We start from the raw sequence: 17,176 nt of genomic DNA on the forward strand, positions 1-17,176 counted from the left end.
TAGGACAGTTGGCTGGTGTTACTGTGGGTTAACTTCTTCCACATCACAACAAGCCAAGTATGAAAGCACCAGGATGAAGGTGCTGTTGAGGAATACACTGTGTCCATATGTGGTTTCTTTTAGAAGTTCAGAGGACTAGAAGTACCAAAACAAAAGAAAGGAGGGGGTGATGTGTGTGGCCAAAAAACTGCCCCAGGCAATTGTGTAAGCACACTTGTATTTATTGCCAAATAGAGGCAGTAGTTCCAAGGATGGTGTCATAGACACCTGCCAATATGAGCAGCTTTAACTAGAACCCAGAGTTCACAGTGGAGGAGGTGACAGGAGAGAAAATAAAAATGGTTGCAAGTTTCAGGCTGCATTCCCTGGGGGGCGTTCAAGCCCCTGCTATAGGAGCAAGAGTGCTGCCATGCATGCTGTCATCTTCAGTGGAGGCAGGTGGAGATTTTCATCAGCTAGAATTAGTTTCATTCCCAAGAATACTTTGAATCTGGTGCTTTAAAACCTCACAAACTCCCTGGGTGCAGGGGCTAGTCCCAGACTTTCAACTGAGCATCTGCTTAGGAGCCTTATGCTCACCTGCCTGCCAGCAGAGCAGATCCTTTTCCAGATGGGCGCTGCTGGATCAGCTCGGGTCAGGGAAGTGTTTCTGTTCCCCAGCACTGAAGCTCTGCTGCACTCAGAGGGCCTGCCTAACACAATGTAGAGACCTGAAGTGGTGAAGATCTTTCTGGCCTGTTGTTCTGTCCCAAAGAGAACATGGCTCCTTGTGGCACAGGTGGGGTCTTGGACCTCTCACTAGTCCACCTGAGCCATCTCATCTGGTTCACTCTGTCCTTGCTATTCCAAGCCCAAGACTCACCTGCTCTTGCCAAAGCCATGAGATCTGGCATGTTGTGACATTAATGAGTTTGGTGTCCTCTTGCTGCTGTTCACATGGAGCACAGGCTTAGATCCTTCTGCAAAATGGCTTTTGCCTGGACTCTTTTGACACTCTGAAACCAACCCCAGATGTGCAGGATGCCTGACCAACAAAGCATACTGCAGCAGAGTTAGCTCACCTGACTGAGTGGTGCCTTTGGTCTAACCTGAGGCCCACTGGCCATGCTGACATGGAGCTCAGGGCAGGCTGATGGTGGAAGCAGCAGTGCAGCTAATGGGGTTACCTGCTTCCAGGTCCTGAAGCTGCAATTTACCTTGGAGTCTCTCTACAGCATTGCGGTGTAGGCATAAAGAAGCAGAGACATATATTTAGGAATGAGAAGTCTGTTTAATTTGGGCCTGCCCTAATTGCTGGCATGAAATTCTTAATTGTGTCATTAAACTATAAAGATCATCAATATGCTTTGATCTGACAAATAAAGATGCCTTGTATTCAGGATGAGTCACAAATCTGTGAGTCAGGAGAAGCGAATGGATCACAAATAAATGGCAATAAATGAATAGATTGGAGAGCACAGCATTTTGATGTTGCTAATCAAATTGTCTAAAAGGATTGAAGTGTGATGCAAGGCTTTGATGGGAAATCCAAGACAGAGCTTTTTAACTAATACTTTGTTTTTCTTCTTTCTGTACACAGACAACATTTCCTGTGACTCCATCGCTTGCAACAAGCCCCACAATGGCTTTTAGTCCCTACCTGAGTCATGTTTCTCCTGGGATGGGCTTAGTTCCTGCAGAGCTTTTACCAAATACTCCTGTCCTGGTTTCTGGAAATCCTACTGTTACAGTACCGGGAGGCTCTGCTGGGCAGAAACTGATGCGTACGGATAAACTGGAGGTATTTGGACATCTGATACAATACTGCTGACAGGAGTGAACAGGACATGTGGTCCCAGCTGTTGCTCTCTGCTAAAATGACCTGATGCAGCACAGTACAGAGTTGAACTTGCAGCTTTCCTAGCACAGGGCTGCTGCTCTCTGCCAGACTAGATGCTTTTGCAGGGCCTTTTCCCAAATTCTTGGAAATTTGGGAAAACTCACTCCTCTGGTATTAGTGGGTATTAGAGCAGGGTTAGGATTGGTTTTTTGTATGTGATTTGCTATGCTTAAAAAAACCCCAAAAAACCAAGTAGATGGTCTACTTTTAAACTTTGTTGGGTGGGAGATGTTCTGGAGATAAGAAATGTTTCCCTTTTCTAGATATGGGCTTATTGAGCTTTTACTAAAAGCTTTAAGTATTACCCTGATGGGAGTGGAGAGTGTGTGGTGTTGGAAAGACGTCTCTCCCTCCCCATCTGGCTTGACATGCTGGGACTTAATCATGGAGGAGTTGTAAATGTCTTTCAAACCCTAAGCAGAGACTCTGCAGGAGATAAGGGCTGAGGACCTGAATTCAGAGGCCCCTGCAGGTGTAAATTATAACATGGGAAGATAGCAGAGAAGGGTGTAATTTCAAAACACATTGTTTTGTACTTTATCTTGCCTTGCTGATGTCTCACCTTTCCCCACACTCAGTCCGATTGCACATTGGTACATGAGCTATGCCACTTCTATATTATTCAACCATTTCTCTCAGTTCCTCGGACAAGAAACCTTACAGACTTTTTGTGAAACCTTTTCTTCTGCCCCTGATGCTTCAGTGGTCATAACTTAAGAGGATCTGCAAGATCCTAGTACAACTATTAATTTTGGCAACACCTTCAAACACATTGCTGTGTAACCAAATGTGCTGTCACGTAATGCCAGGGTCAGGGTTTTATTGTGAAGGGCAGGGAGACTATTTATGTGAAAGAGGCACCTCATGTTTAAGAAAAAGTAGTTGTTGCAAATAGCAGCAGCATGTATCATTTAAAATTAAATGTCTTGCCCAAGAGTGTGCTTCATAACAAATACATAATCCAGGTGAGACACAAATGGCAGAGTTATTAACATTTAAGCTTTAGAGGCAGGGGAGAAATCCTGAACTGCAAAAGTTTTGTCAAAATGACATTGATTTTCTGGGGTCACTTTCCATTCTGCACAAATTCTGTACCTCACTTGCATTTTGTAATTGGCTTTATTAACGTCGGTTTTTTTCATCCCCTGACGCAGCTGTGGGTAGAACCAGTTGCCCCTGTGTCTGTTGATATGTGCTACGCCAGATGAGCATTGATTTAGAATACACACATGGTTTAATGTGGCCAACTGAACTGATATGCTGTGTTGAAAATACTGAATGAAAAGTAACTTCATGTTCTGCTCAACAATGTGACTTTCTTTTAAGGTTTGTCGAGAGTTTCAGCGTGGAAATTGCACACGTGGTGAGAATGATTGCCGCTATGCTCACCCTATAGATATTGCAATGATAGACACAAATGAAAATACTGTTACAGTTTGCATGGATTACATCAAAGGTCGATGCTCTAGGGAGAAATGCAAGTACTTTCATCCCCCTGCACACCTGCAAGCCAAAATCAAGGCAGCTCAACACCAGGTGAACCAGACAGCTGCAGCTGCAATGGTAAGTAGAGCTCTTCTCAAGCTGCATTTCCATTGCTAGGAGATTCCATGTGTCATTTGTGGAAAAGTAGAGAGCTTTGTAAATGGCTGACTAGAGAGCTGACAGCATGTGCAAGATGCATCCCATCTCTTCATTTTGTCTCTGTGCTCACCACAGCATGAAGCCCTCAGTGGCACAGTACATCTCACCAGGTAGGGACATGGTGCCCAGCCCTGTGATTTGCTGACATGACATCGTGATGTGACATGAATGCAAGTGCAGCATCACCCAACACCTTCCCTGGCTGAGTCGTAGGGGTCAGTTCAGCTTCCTCAATACACAATATGTCCTTTTCAGGGAGAACCTGGCCTGTTCTCTGCAAAAAGCAGATGATATCAGTTGCCTGAGCTTAGCAAGCTTGTGTCTGATACCTTTGCCTAGACTTAGTGAAATTACAAGACACAAAACAAGGATGACTTCCTGACCTGTTTGATGCTTTGGACCTGGTAGAGATGGTCCCACTTGCATTTTAAGTTGAATTGTGACTACTTATATCTACAGTTCTGAATGCGAGTCAAGGAAGACTCGCCACATGACCCCTAGCTCATATAAATGTTTGCCATTGTGTTGATTTTGGTTTAATGGGACCTGTTAATTCCAGAGATGAGAGAGCTGGGAAGGGAAGAAGAGGCCCAGGGGATCCTAGCCATGTGCATAAATTCCTCATGTGGGAGGTAAAGAAGGTGGAGGGAAACTCTTCCCTGAGGTGCCCAGTGAAAAGATTAGAAGCAATGGGCACAAATTGAAATTCAGGACATTCAATTTAAACATAATGAAAAACTTATTTACCAAAGAAAGGTCTAACACTACAACAGGATTCACCATCCTAGTAGATACTGAGAACCTGTATCTGAACCTGAATGGAGTCTTGAGCAAGCTGCTGTAGCTGACCCTGCTTTGAGCAGGGTGCTGTTCTCACTGATCTCTAGAGGTCCCTTCCATCTCTTCTATGATTTCTTAAAATTTTTCTAATTAATATTAAAAAGACTCTTGCTTCCTCTTTGATTTAGAATTAAGGCCACTAAAATTTTTCTAAATACCTTCTTGGTTTTTTTTAAGATAGTAAAGGAGGCTGCTTTTAATTAATAATAAAATTTAATGCAGAACTGGGGCAGTTCTAGAAATTAAAGAAGTGCCCTCCTTGTAGCATCAATATTACCTGGAATGTAATTTGAACAATTAATTTATACTGCAGTATTTCTTTGTCCTGTAGAGTTGATTTATTAGTTTTCTTACTGTTTTATTGTTGAAATTGCTGTTGAAATAAGAGTCCAGGTCTGTTGAAAAATAACCTTCTGAAATGAAACTCTTGTGTTCTTCACAATTGAATCTTTACTTTTTCACTAATTATCTAGGACACTGCTACTTAACCAAAGCCAATGCATGTTTTATTCATCCAGCTGGCTTCTCTTAAAAATGTAATTAACCCTATTTGTATGCTGTTAACGAGAACCTTTAAAATATTTATTGATGGCTTGTTGCATCACCCCTGCTACCAAAACAGCCTACATTATTCATTGACTTTTCAAGGTTTGATGCATTTACTGTACCTGTTGAGGTGTAAGACTTTATTAAAGGGAAGAAAGATGCTCCGTTTTCTTGGAGGGAAAAACAGATGCTAGGCTATGGGTCTACATTCTAAAATAGATTTAGAATGACTTCAAACCTAAATTGAGCATTTTTGAGGGACCCAATCCTTCAGTTACTTGATGTGCACAAGTAGCAGCTTTACTCACTCCTGCTTGGCTGAAGTCAGTGCAGCACTGGATGAACCGGGTAAGGCTCTGTCCCCCGTTCAGGACAGCACTTAAGCATGTGCCTGAAGCTCCCTCCTTTTCCAGTGGTCCTTCCCCCTCCACGAGTGCTCTGCTGGCCTCTGCATGATGTGTAGCTGCAGCATGAGGGCTGGAGCCAGTGCCAGTCCCCGTGCAGGTGCTGATCCCTGAGCGCTCCTGCCCTGCTGTGCCAGCCGGTGTGACGAAGCTCCAAAGCATGTGTCCTGTGATGACATTTCTTTACTTTTAAAACTTACCGAGGCAAAATAACTGACTTGCCACTAGGCCAGGTAATTACCCAGCCACCCCATGTTGTGCATGCCTCGTCTTTTTAATATATTGTATAACGCATTCACTTTTTAATTTTTTTTTCTCTTCGCCTTCCCAAATTGTTGCTCTCTCTTGACACACCTCTGCTTGCTGTTTTTGTTACTGTGCTTGATCCCCCTCCCCGGCCCATTGCCATCATGTGCTCGCTGCCTGCTAATTAAGACTCAGCCAGCTGTCAGATCACTGAAGCGACCGCTCGAGGCAACCTTTGACCTGGTACTTGGACCTTTCACCTTCTCGCTTTGCACGTAACCATCTTAATCTGCATGAAAGCCTCCTGCTCTTGGTCTGTGGTGTTAGTGCCTAGGGAGACTGCCCATCCCAGCCAGAAATGTTCAGTGTGCGTTCAGACATGCCAGTCCTGTGCCCCACATACCATCCACTAATGCAGTCTGAGCTTTGCCTCCTGAAGCCTAGCTGTGTTTTGGAGACAGTGAATAATCTCAGGGGGAGGCAGCTCTGGCTTTTGAAGTGTTTTTTCCAAACACTGGCGGCTTTGGAGTCACAAGATGCAATGTTTGAGGGAGAATTTAAGAATTTAGCTCGTTAGGTCTGCAGTGTGCTCTAAATGCCACAGGACTGGGTGGTTGCACAACAGATCCAGTAACTTTTCTTTGCATTCCCAACATAACAGCTTTGCCTGGCAGTGCCATGCTGGTAACTGCCCTGCACAAGAGCGTTCTGTGTAATGAGCACAACTGAGATTTAGGGGGAAGAGGGCTAAACAGCATCCTTGGGGATCTGTGCTGGGAGCTGAAGCAGGTTCAGTGTGGGACTTGGCTCATGAGTTGGGTCAGCTGGGTAGATGGCTGTCCCTTCAGCTGGCTCTGTCTGTGGTTCAACCCCCATTCCCCAGTGAGACAGAGTCAGCAAAGGGACCACACTCTGGGTGCCTTTTGCTTCAGTCTCAAGCATGGGATCTGCTCCCCAGGCTTCTGCCTGCAAGCTGTCTTCATATATGCTGTCTTTGATTGTTTTATGACTCTCAAATAATATATTTTACTTGGCTTTGTGATGCTCACAGTGGGGCAAAGGCCATCCTCACAGTGCTGTCAGTCCTGGCTCCATAGAAGAAAACGCTTTCTTGTTTTCCCAAATAATAAGGAATACAATACATTTTAAAAGAGAGCTTCTGTTGCCCAGCTATAGCAGGGAGAGGGAAGAGTGAACACATAGGAGTTGTGAAACCATCAAGCTGATGTTGCTTCTCATTCCCAGAGCTAGGGAGGAGAAGCTCATCTGTTCCCCTTCCTCTCCAATGACTTATTTTTGGTTTTAAGTAGTCAAGAGGCTTCCTTATCAGAGTTTTAGGCAGCTGCAGTAGGAAGCCTTACTAGGGCCCAGCTTCTGCCAGCAGTGGTGGAATGATGCTGTGAATGACATCACAGCCTCTCACTTGCTCTGCTCACGGCTGATACAGACACGGCCCCAGAGGCAGCGCAGGCAGGACCTGCACAGCTGCCCTCTCCAAGAGCCACCACTCTGAGGAGACCTGGTCTGGCAGAGAGTGGGAGAGCCCATAACTGCTCCCCCACTGAACAAACCTACGAGAGAAGCTGCTTTTATGAATCTTCCCTCTCTGACACATTGAAGGGTTTGCAGCCACTTGTTGGAATATGTCAACTCCTCTGAGCCCTTCATGAGTGATAAGAGTATGTATGATCTTCAGAGGAAACTGCTCACTTTGCTTCTGCTGCTTGCCAGGGGACGGGTGCTACCTCTGCCCTCTCTCAGATCATTCTGTGTTTGTCATGCCTGGCAGCAGACCCAGCCCCTCTTTGCTGAGTGCAGAAGGGTGAAAGTGTGAGCTGGTCCCAGGAGACAGAGATCTGAGGGGAACTTGGAGGGACAATTAAATTGTTTGTTGCAAAGATTTAATCCAGTTCTTGTCTTGCAAAAAATGAGAGGTTTTTTAACCAGCACGTGGGAAATTCTGACTTTAGCATGAAGTGTGTTTTTTTTCAGTCAGTCTTGCTGAAGAATTGCTTTCCATGCCATGCAGAGAAGTGGCACAAGCCTCTTTGTTCAGATGTTCATTCGAGCCAGGAATGTGGCTTTCCCAGCCCAAAAATGGGAGGCTGCCTGGTATTTAATTAGTGGAAATTGTTCGTTTGGATCAGTGCAGGACTATCACATGGATTCCGAACTGAATTAACCCTTTCACTGGTGCAGATGGCCAGATCCTGTTGCAAAGATTGCATACCCACATGTACACACAAACACACAGGGGAAAAAAATAAAGTCAGAAAAAGTTACTGCCCAAGAGCTGCTGCTGTATTTGTGGTGGTCAGAGCTTGTCTAGAGGGAAAGCACAAGCCTCCTGATGAGGTAAACTCATGAAGTAAGTTCTTTACTTAGGAGGGTTTAGTCTAATTCCTTTGCTGGAGCGTGGAGACACTAGCTGCAGAATTTGGTGGTGAGGAGTCTCTGTTGCCTTTTGTATATTCTGTTTGTGTGATTCCTTCAGAACCAGGACATGGTACAAGAAAGAAATGTTGTATCCCTGTGAGCTGCCACAATTCTTGCAGGTCCTGAGTGATACAAAATTGTAGCCCGTGTTAAATGAGACACATTTGTTTTGTCCTGTGTCCCTGCCAGCTTCCCGTGCAGAAGCTATATTGGCCCAGCTTTATCATGTGCAATTTTAGATGCCTCTTCAAGGCATTATAGATGGACCTTTCAGTGAGTGTGTTCCTGGCCTGAGGCTCTTACCTCAGCACATGGGCTGGGGAAGGGCTGAAGCCAGATCGTTCTGTCTCCTTGGGCCCTCCTACACCTTGGTATCTAAAATAAGATTGGTTGGCAACGGGAGGAGCACATCTTTGTGTATCCTGTGTGAACACTCCTGCAGCTGCTGGGGTGCAGGGGTGACCCACAGGGCTGGGTCAAACCAGGAGCAGATCAAGATGGGTTCCTAGCTCCCCTGGCCACAGAGCCCACATGGGAGAGCTGGAACTGCTGCAGAGTGCTTGTTTCTTTAGAACATTCTGGAAATACTGCATTTATTTGTGTTTCTCCACCTGACTGCTGTTAAGGGAGCACCAGTGAGACTGCCATTGTTCCTTTCTTTCCCTTGCTCCCAAGGGGCTGTAGCAGGTTAGGAGGGAGGGTGATGATGGAGAGGTGATGGGATAGTCTGATGTGTCTTGACATCTCTGGGGCCTGCTGGTATCTCCCTCTGACTGCAGTGCTGTGCGTTGGAATTGTCCTGTGATGTGCTGGGACATGACAGCACGGTCTCAAAGCCTTCAGCTGTTCTGCTTTTGGCACTGCCATTGTGGGGTTTAGGGTGGTGACAGCCTTTGGCCAAGAAGTAAAGAGTCAAAAGTCCATTATGTGCCTGGCACAGTTGCTTTGCTATAATTAGTACATTCTTCTTCTGAGGCAGATTTTGGAAGTGTCTGAAAAGGGTTATTTCACAATTGGGTACCATAAGGAGCATGAATTTAAGTAGCAAGTTCTTCAGTTGTTCTAAAGCTGTAAACCTCTGTGATGTACATGAAACTACTCCAGACTGTGTAAGCTGCAGATCTGTCCCGTGCCAGGAGGAACTCCAGAAGGAGTGCACGTAGCCGTCATTAGATAGATAAGTTGTAGATAACAGGCAGATTTAACACAGATACCCATGAAAGCTTACCTAGAAATGGAAAGTCATACATCATCCTAAAATATGCATCTTAGGTAGAAGATGTTGGTGTCTGTGTCTGAGAATATTGTCCCATCTTTGACTGCTGTTTTTTGGTAGCAATCAGAAGAAATCTAGGAAGATTAAATCCTAATGCTGAGAGTGGATGCCCACTAGCATAGGCAAAGGATGTGTGCATGTCTGAGGGCAGTTTTGCAAGTGCAATTTCTTCTAATTTTCTTTTTTAATATTAAAACCGCCCAAAAGCAACCATGTGAGTGGTGATAGGATGGAGTAATGTTTTGCCTTGAAGTATGTTGCTTAACATTTCTTAGATGAGCAGTCTCCTATAGCAAATTAAAGTGAAACCTGTTTCTAGATGGCGACAAACTGTTGCAAGCTTTCACTTACATTCTGTTGTGTGTTGATCTTCATAACGCTTTAAAATCTCTTCACTTGTGTCCTTCCTTCTAAGTATTGTGTGTTTGTAGTTTTAACCCTTCATTGGCCAAACCTTCTCTATTACCTACCATTCATTTGTGACCTATTAAAATAAAAGTAGGAGTGATAACCCTGTTTTTCAGCCATTGCTTTGCTACATGATACAGACTAACAACTAGTCAGAAATGACCTGATTCTGCATGACTTCCACGTGCGTAAATCTCATTGACGTCAATGGGAGTGTTACGTGCAAAAGGACTGCGGGGCATAATTAAACAGGACCCTTTTCTATCACAATGTGGAGGAAAAAAATGTGGTTTCTTACTTGGGTACAATGAAAAGCTGTAAATCATTAGAAACATTCCTGTCTCTTAAGAACCTGACATACTACTTTGCTGTTGAGACATGCTTGGATGAATGATGAGTAACTCACTGAGAAAAGTTCCTGAGTTGGGTTAATGCTTTTTACCAAGTCTGATCATGAAACAGGTTTGACGGGCTGGAAGAAGCCTGGTGGTGTGATAGAATGAAAAGAAGGGATTTGTCAATGGCTTTTTCCACTGTTAATAATGAGTGAGCAGTATTTGACTGATGGAGGCCACCTTCTTATAAAGTGGGATCTGGTCCAAATCTGCTGGTGGTAGGCTGTGCCTCTGGTGTGAGCGGTGGAGAATCAGGCCTGGTCTTGACCATGTTGCTCAGCCTCTCTACTAACAAGTGGAAATGCATTTTCCTGTGGATGTAATGTTATGTGTATAATTGGCAACAGCTACAGCTTTACCATCTGGACACATGGGTTGGCTGCACAGTGTGCACACTTCCACACATGCACACATACATGTAGGCAGGTGTTGAACCAGAGACAAGCATCTATTTTTTTCCCATGGCATTTGTTGCTTATGCTAATCTTCTTAGGTTTTAAATAGTCATCTACTGTATTTTCCCTGTTTGTTTTGGGGTTTTTAATGCTTGTTGCCTGCAACTGCTCTTTGTAGCATCCTGTCCAGGTGATCATCTTTCCTCTTCCTTTTCCCAGTGCTTTTTTCTCCCTCTGTACCCAAGTCAGTCCTGCTGAAAAGCTCCTTAGCATCCCTCCTCTTTCTGGACTCTGCCCCTCCTCCTGGTGCATTTACTAACTGCTTACCTAGTGAAGCTGTTGTTTCGCCTTCTACTCGTACTGTGACTTAGCTGCTCTTCTCTTTCCTGTCTTGCTAAGTTGATAGAGTTGCAGGTGATTTGCAGCCAAGACCCCCTATTATTTATTGCATGCTTGACCTACATCTGGGCCCCTTTATTTACTCCACTTGTCTTTAATGACTCCCTTATCCACAGGCCCTGCCGCCTGGTGCACTTCAACCTTTACCAAAGAGGCCAGCACTTGAAAAAAACAATGGTGCCACCACAGTCTTTAACCCAAGCGTTTTCCACTACCAACAGGCTCTAGCCAACATGCAGTTGCAACAGCCTACATTCATCCCTACAGGTAAGTGTCTCCTTGCTTTCCCATCATCATGGTTGTTTATTTTATGACCTCGGTGTTCAGCTAGTGAGCAGTTTTGTAAGAGTCGTTAGCAAAAGAATATTGTTGTGTAGTTTCATGTTAAAAATGGATGAAAAATTAACATCTGTTGTTTGACTTTTTCCCTTCACCTACTATAATTTAGAGCTTTTCACATGTAAAGATCCTTCTTAGCCTTTTTGTGTGGTTTGGGTTTTTTTTTAAGCAGTCAAACTAAGAAAAATGTCTGCATGTTTCTTGAATTCATACTTTCAGTTTTTCCTCCTTATGGTTCAACTGGTTAATCCCAAATTAATTCTTTGATTCTTGCGTAGTGCTCTTTTGGACTCATGTTAAAATGTCTGTAGACCTCTGTGCCTGCTATCTTGAGCCTGTAGGCACCTCCCTGAGCTTGTATCTCACTGACCTACATATTGCAGCAGCTGTGATGTTTATAGAGGGAATGGTTAGTCTTTAGTAAATACAAATTATATAATCCTCTTTGAAGGCATATATTTCCCTCTTCCTTGTCTTTTGACTAGTACAATACCCTAAGCTTTTTAAAAGCAATTTAACTCCCAGCTTTTATTGTACCTTTAAGGTCTCAGAGTTAAATTGAAAGATGCAGTTCAGTAATTCTTATAGGACTGGAAATATTAATGTGGCAGATGTGACTTTCTGACTGGCCAATTAACTGCAGCCAAATGGAAAACAAAACCTGCTTGGAGTGGAAAGTATTATAAGTGACTGAATTAGGAATATTCCAGATTTTATAGCTGATATTTTAGTATCATTATTATCATTCAGAGTATCATAGGAAAATTAATGCCCGGTGTTTTTAATGTTTAATGCTGTATTTACTTGTCAGATGACACTTACAAAAATACAGAGTGTTTCTCTGGTCTGACCCCTGGAGGTGACCACACTTGGATTTGCACCTTGGCACTGTTGTTCTTTGGGGTCGGGGGAAAAGCTTTAGAGACAATCTGGTCCTGAGAGCAAGGTGGAGTGTGGGTCCAGGGAGTGGGGACCTAAACCCTGTGCTCGTGTGGCCTTTCTGTTAGGAGAGCCCTCAGAAACACTCAGAACTCAGCAGCTACCAAGATGTTCTTCCAGGGAAGCGGATTCGCGTGCGGAGAGATGGGGTAGTAGCCTTTTACCTTGTGCTCTACAAAGCGTTGGAGGGGCTGGGCTGAGCTGAGCTGACCTTACCACAGCTCTAGCAGGTGCCAAGTGAAATACTTCTTCAGGAAACATGGACACCTTGGGGAATGCCAAGTCCCCAGCTGGCTACACACTGCTCTTCCTCAAGGTTGCAGTTGCCCAAGTTGACATAAAGACAGGCATTTCTGATGGAGCAACATAAATCAGCTGTGCCCAGCCCTCGCTCTGCTGGGTACTGGGCTGGTGGCAATGAAATTACACACAGGGCTGATGCATAGCAGGGCTGCTTACTGGCACCTGTTCTGTCTGAAGCCATTAATGCTGGGCAGAGCAGCAAATTTCCAGTCAGAGGACAGATCTGTGATGAATTTATGTTACACATCAGACTCCAGCTCTGGGCTCAGCCTTGGCTGTGCTCAGGAAGGCAAAGCAGAGAGGTGGCGCGTCGCAGCTCTCACTGTGGGGAGGGGAAGGGAGCGGTTGCTTTTCTTAGAATCTCCTGTTCAGTTGTTGAGAGATCAGCATCATGGGTTGCCATGGCACAGGGGTGTCAGGCTGTCTCTTGAAAATGGCATCACCACTGCAATTTTTTAGAGTCCAGAAAAATAAATGCCTCTTTCAGCTTAAACTAGAGACTTTGAATCGCAGTCCCTGGTTGCGGGAGTAAATTGCTTTTGGAAAGTCAATTTTAACATGACTATGACATTCTTCTGAAGGCAATTTGTTTTCTGTTGACACAATCAGAAATAAATCAGCATACCCGATACCCAAAAAAATCCCAAAAAACCCTGATTTCTGGGATCAATCATATCATTTAATACCAAGGTGGGAAGAGTTTATTCTCTACTACTCAAGAATTAAAGAATTAATTTGGTTTGCTATGATCTCTTTAAACTGAGTTTAAACTATTGTTGTACCAATATACAGAATCTGGTTGCATGTGCTTAAATACCGAATGCTGCAAAGAGAATACCTGCTTTTTAGTTAAAGTGATACCTAACACTGAAGCTTCACTAATGAAATATCCCTTTTGTTCATCTTTCCACGCTTCAATGCATGGTGTGCAGGGTCAGTTCTGTGCATGACACCCACTGCAAGCGTTGGTAGGTTTTTCTACACAAACTTCTCAACTTTTCCTAATCTGAAAGAGACTGCAAGTTAGTATGCATCAGTGAGAACTTGGGTGGCTGAGTGGTGTGACTGTCTATCTGCTGTCTTCTTTGAGGCTTAAATGGTTGTATCCCTTTAATTTCTGTGCAGTGCAGTGTTTCATGTGACTTACAATAAGAGAATCCAAGGTGATGTGTTCCCACCCCTATTTAGTTCTGCTTCAGAGACAAGAATCTTTCACTTAAATGTCTTTACAACCCATTTAAGTCATCTGACACAAGGAAGTAGAAGTGGGAGGATCCTGTTGGCTTATTTTTGTTTTATTTTGTATCAAGCAACAGGCGGACTTAAGTTTGGATTTTCAGTTGTCCTTCTGAGGATATTTTAGGAGACTGGTTTAACAAGGTGCTAAGGAGGAACACATCTGGGGTCACCGCCTCTGCCAGAGCAGGGTGCTGCTTGTACAGTGAGAGAAGCAGAGTTTGGACCAGGGACTGGCTGGAGAGTCATCTCTGCAGGACAGTGTTAGGTGTGCAGGTCAGGAGATCATAGGGAGGTACCACTGCCGGTGCACGTGGGATGCAGGGAGGCAATGAGTACGTGCTTATTAGTGCTGCAGGGATCCACTCTGTTCAGGCTCAGCATCTGGGTGTTGATTAAACCTCTGCAGGCCTTTGAGAACCTTCCCCTCTTGTCTACAGCTGCTGGGCACAGCAGGGCAGGTGAAAGCTGAGCTTTTTCATCCTCTAGCCGAGGTTATGCAAGACTGCCAGCATCCAGGTGTGTGCCTGCTTTAGCCAGAGGGAGAGAGGCAGGAGCCCTGGTGGGGGGGTGCAAGGCTTTCCAAGAGCAGGTCTGGAAGCTCTGGCATGAGTGGCTTAAACACTCTGCTCTTGAACCTGCCTATCCCTATAGTACAGGGAGGACACATCGCTTGCATGGTGGGGAGCTGAGTCCCTCAAATACACCTCTGTCTGTAGGAAACCCCAACCCACACGTTCCAACATCCCGTGGCTGGAGCGTTCCCAGCCACAGGCACGCTCCTTCCCTGCTGGGGCTGGCCATGGCTGCTGGGGTGGAGGGGAAGGCAAGTCTGCTTCCCCACCGCATGTTTGTGGGGATGGCTGGGCCTCCCTGTCGGCTCCTCGGCCCCACAAACCCCCCTTGGGTTTGGGGGATGCCTGTGTGTGCACCAGAGCATCCCTTCCAGCACTGCGCTCTGCGGGACGTGCAGCTTCAGGAGGCTGCCAAGCTCCCTGCTACCGTGTTGTACTTTTGGATGCTCTTCCTGCAAACTGTAGCTGTTCAGATGCATTTGTGTATTTTTCCCCTCTCTGTCCCTTCCCCTCGCCATCCCCCCACCCTGCAAGAGGGGAGTTTTGCCAAATCCTATAGAATCAGAGTGGAAAGGAAGCATGCTGAATTTGTATGGAGAGAGCTCAGTGTGCCAGCCGCTCATTTGCCGTGCCTCCAGCTCTGCCCCGTGCCGAAACATTGTCCCTGCTAGGGAGAGGCGAGAAAACCTGGTGAAAGGGCTGCGGCAGCCGCTGCAAAGTGCATCATGTACCTCTGGTTGCTGGCGGGGACACGGGGTGGGGAGGGAAGGGGACAAGCTTTCCCAGGTGGGCGGGAGGGTGCGCTTGCCAAAATGTCCCCACCCAAAGGAACGTGCACTGGCTGTGTCTAACTCCCCACGGGTGCGAGCTGACGTGGGCTTTTGCTAGCACACCCATCCTCTCCCCCCTTTGGAAATTTGGCCCTTGGAGTCTAATACATCATTGTTCTGCTTATAAATGTACTAAGTGTTGAGAATGTTTTGGTTTTTTCCTTAATTATAATTGTAATTGGCTTTTCCCCTTCTCTCTTGTTTATTTTTTTTCCCAACGCTGTCTTGCTTTGCACTGTGATTGCATGCTGCGCCCCGATGTGTCCTTCATGACGATGTCACATGGCTTGTTGCTGTGATTCCTGCCACGCCCCCAAATCCACCACATGTTGCCATGGTTACATAAAACCAACCAAACAAACAAAATATATATACGCTCCACCCTCCTGTATGTCGCTTCCATGGTTCCCTTCCGAAAGTGCCCATGATGCACGGTGCTACGCCCACCACTGTGTCTGCAGCAACAACTCCTGCCACCAGCGTCCCCTTCGCTGCAACAGCTACCGCCAATCAGGTTTGGCCCTTTCAATGGCTTTCTTTCACGTGTTCAGATCTTGAGGACCGGGCGAGGGCTGGATCCCGTGCGGGGTCGAGCGCCGTCCCACCCGGCTCGGCGCAGGCTGGGGCGCGCAGAGGCAGCGTGTGCGTGTGTGCGTGCGTGAGGCCGGGGATCCGAGAGGGGCCGCTCCTGCCGTCTGCGGGATGGGCGCAAGCCCGGCCGGAGCGTAGGGATGGGCGATTGGCAGGGGCGCAGGCTCTCCTTCAAAAACACACCTTACCCTGGGTCCTCAAAAAATGGGTGGTGAAGCTCCCGAGCGTAGAGTCACGCAAGACCTGCAGCACTTCTGCTTTCAGTCTCAAGCAGAAATACCACCCCGAGCATCCTTCCCTGTGGTATTTTGGCTTGTCCTCTCTGGACTGGAAAGTGGAAGTGGAAATACAAAGTGGCGTCCCCCCACCACAAAATTGGACTCTAAAAACTACCAAAAAATCCCCAAACAACCAAAAATCAGGGGGGAGACTGTGAAGTGTGAAGCTTTTTTGATGCCAATAGCATGTCACCCATCCCTACAGAGAGGACTCTGGATGTGCAGTACGTGCCATTGTAGCACTGCCATAAGTGTACAGGATTCCATGCATGTCTGCCGAGCCATAATTCTCTCCAAAACTTTCCTCTGAGGATACTGAGTGTGATGGCTGCTTCTGCACCAGTCCTGAACTGTATATGCACAACCTGTCCTAGTGATGCGTCCTGATAATTTGGTGTGATGCAACTTCTCCCAGTTAGACCAGAGACATTTCAAACACTCTTGAAAAAATTTTTCCCCCAGGACTAATTTTAGCGTTTTTGTCATGCTCTCAGGTTTAGAACTATTGCAAAGAAATCGGGGTGTCACTTTGCTGTGTAGGAGGCTGTTATCCATGCTGAATGCCAGTAATGTCTCTGGGGGCATCCTTTAGGCTTTTGCTGGTGTGAGGTCATGAGGATTTCAGTAGGAGTTTTGCCTGCATAAGTCTTAGGCAGTGTTTTACTGCTCACAGTCAGAATTGCCAGTCTTTTTCTGTGCTTTGTTGTTACTTTCAGGTAGAGCAGGTCTTACTCAGACTTGTATTGGTCATGAGAGGAAAGCAGAAATTCCTGTGCAGCGTTGCTCTGTGGCTGTGTGAGTCCTGTTTGAGCCAGATAGTTTCAGGGCATTTCTGTTTTACTTGTAGTCTATGGAATCAAAATCCCAGTACAATCACCAGGTACTCCACAAGGCATCAGTAGTGGTGCAGCTACATTGTACTTTAAGTGTAGCAAAATAAAGTCTTGGGAGTGGATCCTGTTTTGTAAGACACTGATGTACATATTAACCTGATTCTGAAGGCAGAATGATCAGCCTGATCTCAAGGCAATGCTTTAATGCGTTGTGTTCTTTGTTTTTTTTTTTTTTGCTGTAGATATCCCAGTTATCAGTAGATGAACTGAGTAGCAGCATGTTTGTTTCACAGATGTAGAAGTTCCCGATAGAACAGTAAGTTCCTTTTTGGTATTTCTCTTTATGGTGAATTGATTTGTACATGGGCACTGCATCCCCTAAAC

At 45.6% G+C, this 17,176-nt stretch overlaps 1 protein-coding gene across 11 annotated transcripts in view; it reads left to right on the plus strand.

Moving 5' to 3' along the window:
* Window positions 1–17,176, plus strand: part of MBNL3 (muscleblind like splicing regulator 3) — an 87,259-nt gene that overhangs the window by 67,462 nt on the left and 2,621 nt on the right. For 7 of the 11 annotated variants that reach the window (XM_068204728.1, XM_068204727.1, XM_068204732.1 and 4 more), the window contains 6 exons: window positions 1,580–1,780; window positions 3,206–3,442; window positions 10,985–11,135; window positions 13,382–13,417; window positions 15,510–15,604; window positions 17,035–17,108. In XM_068204728.1, the coding sequence (XP_068060829.1) occupies window positions 1,580–1,780; window positions 3,206–3,442; window positions 10,985–11,135; window positions 13,382–13,417; window positions 15,510–15,604; window positions 17,035–17,091 (777 nt within the window). In that variant the 3' untranslated portion in view covers window positions 17,092–17,108. Of the gene's footprint in view, window positions 1–150; window positions 439–1,579; window positions 1,781–3,205; window positions 3,443–10,984; window positions 11,136–13,381; window positions 13,418–15,509; window positions 15,605–17,034; window positions 17,109–17,176 lie in introns of those variants that run through there. The other 4 variants (XM_068204735.1, XR_011004063.1, XM_068204731.1 and 1 more) reach the window with 4 other exon arrangements.

This window comes from Anomalospiza imberbis, chromosome 14 (genome assembly GCF_031753505.1).
Source record: "Anomalospiza imberbis isolate Cuckoo-Finch-1a 21T00152 chromosome 14, ASM3175350v1, whole genome shotgun sequence".
NCBI classification, from domain to species: Eukaryota; Metazoa; Chordata; class Aves; order Passeriformes; family Viduidae; genus Anomalospiza; species Anomalospiza imberbis.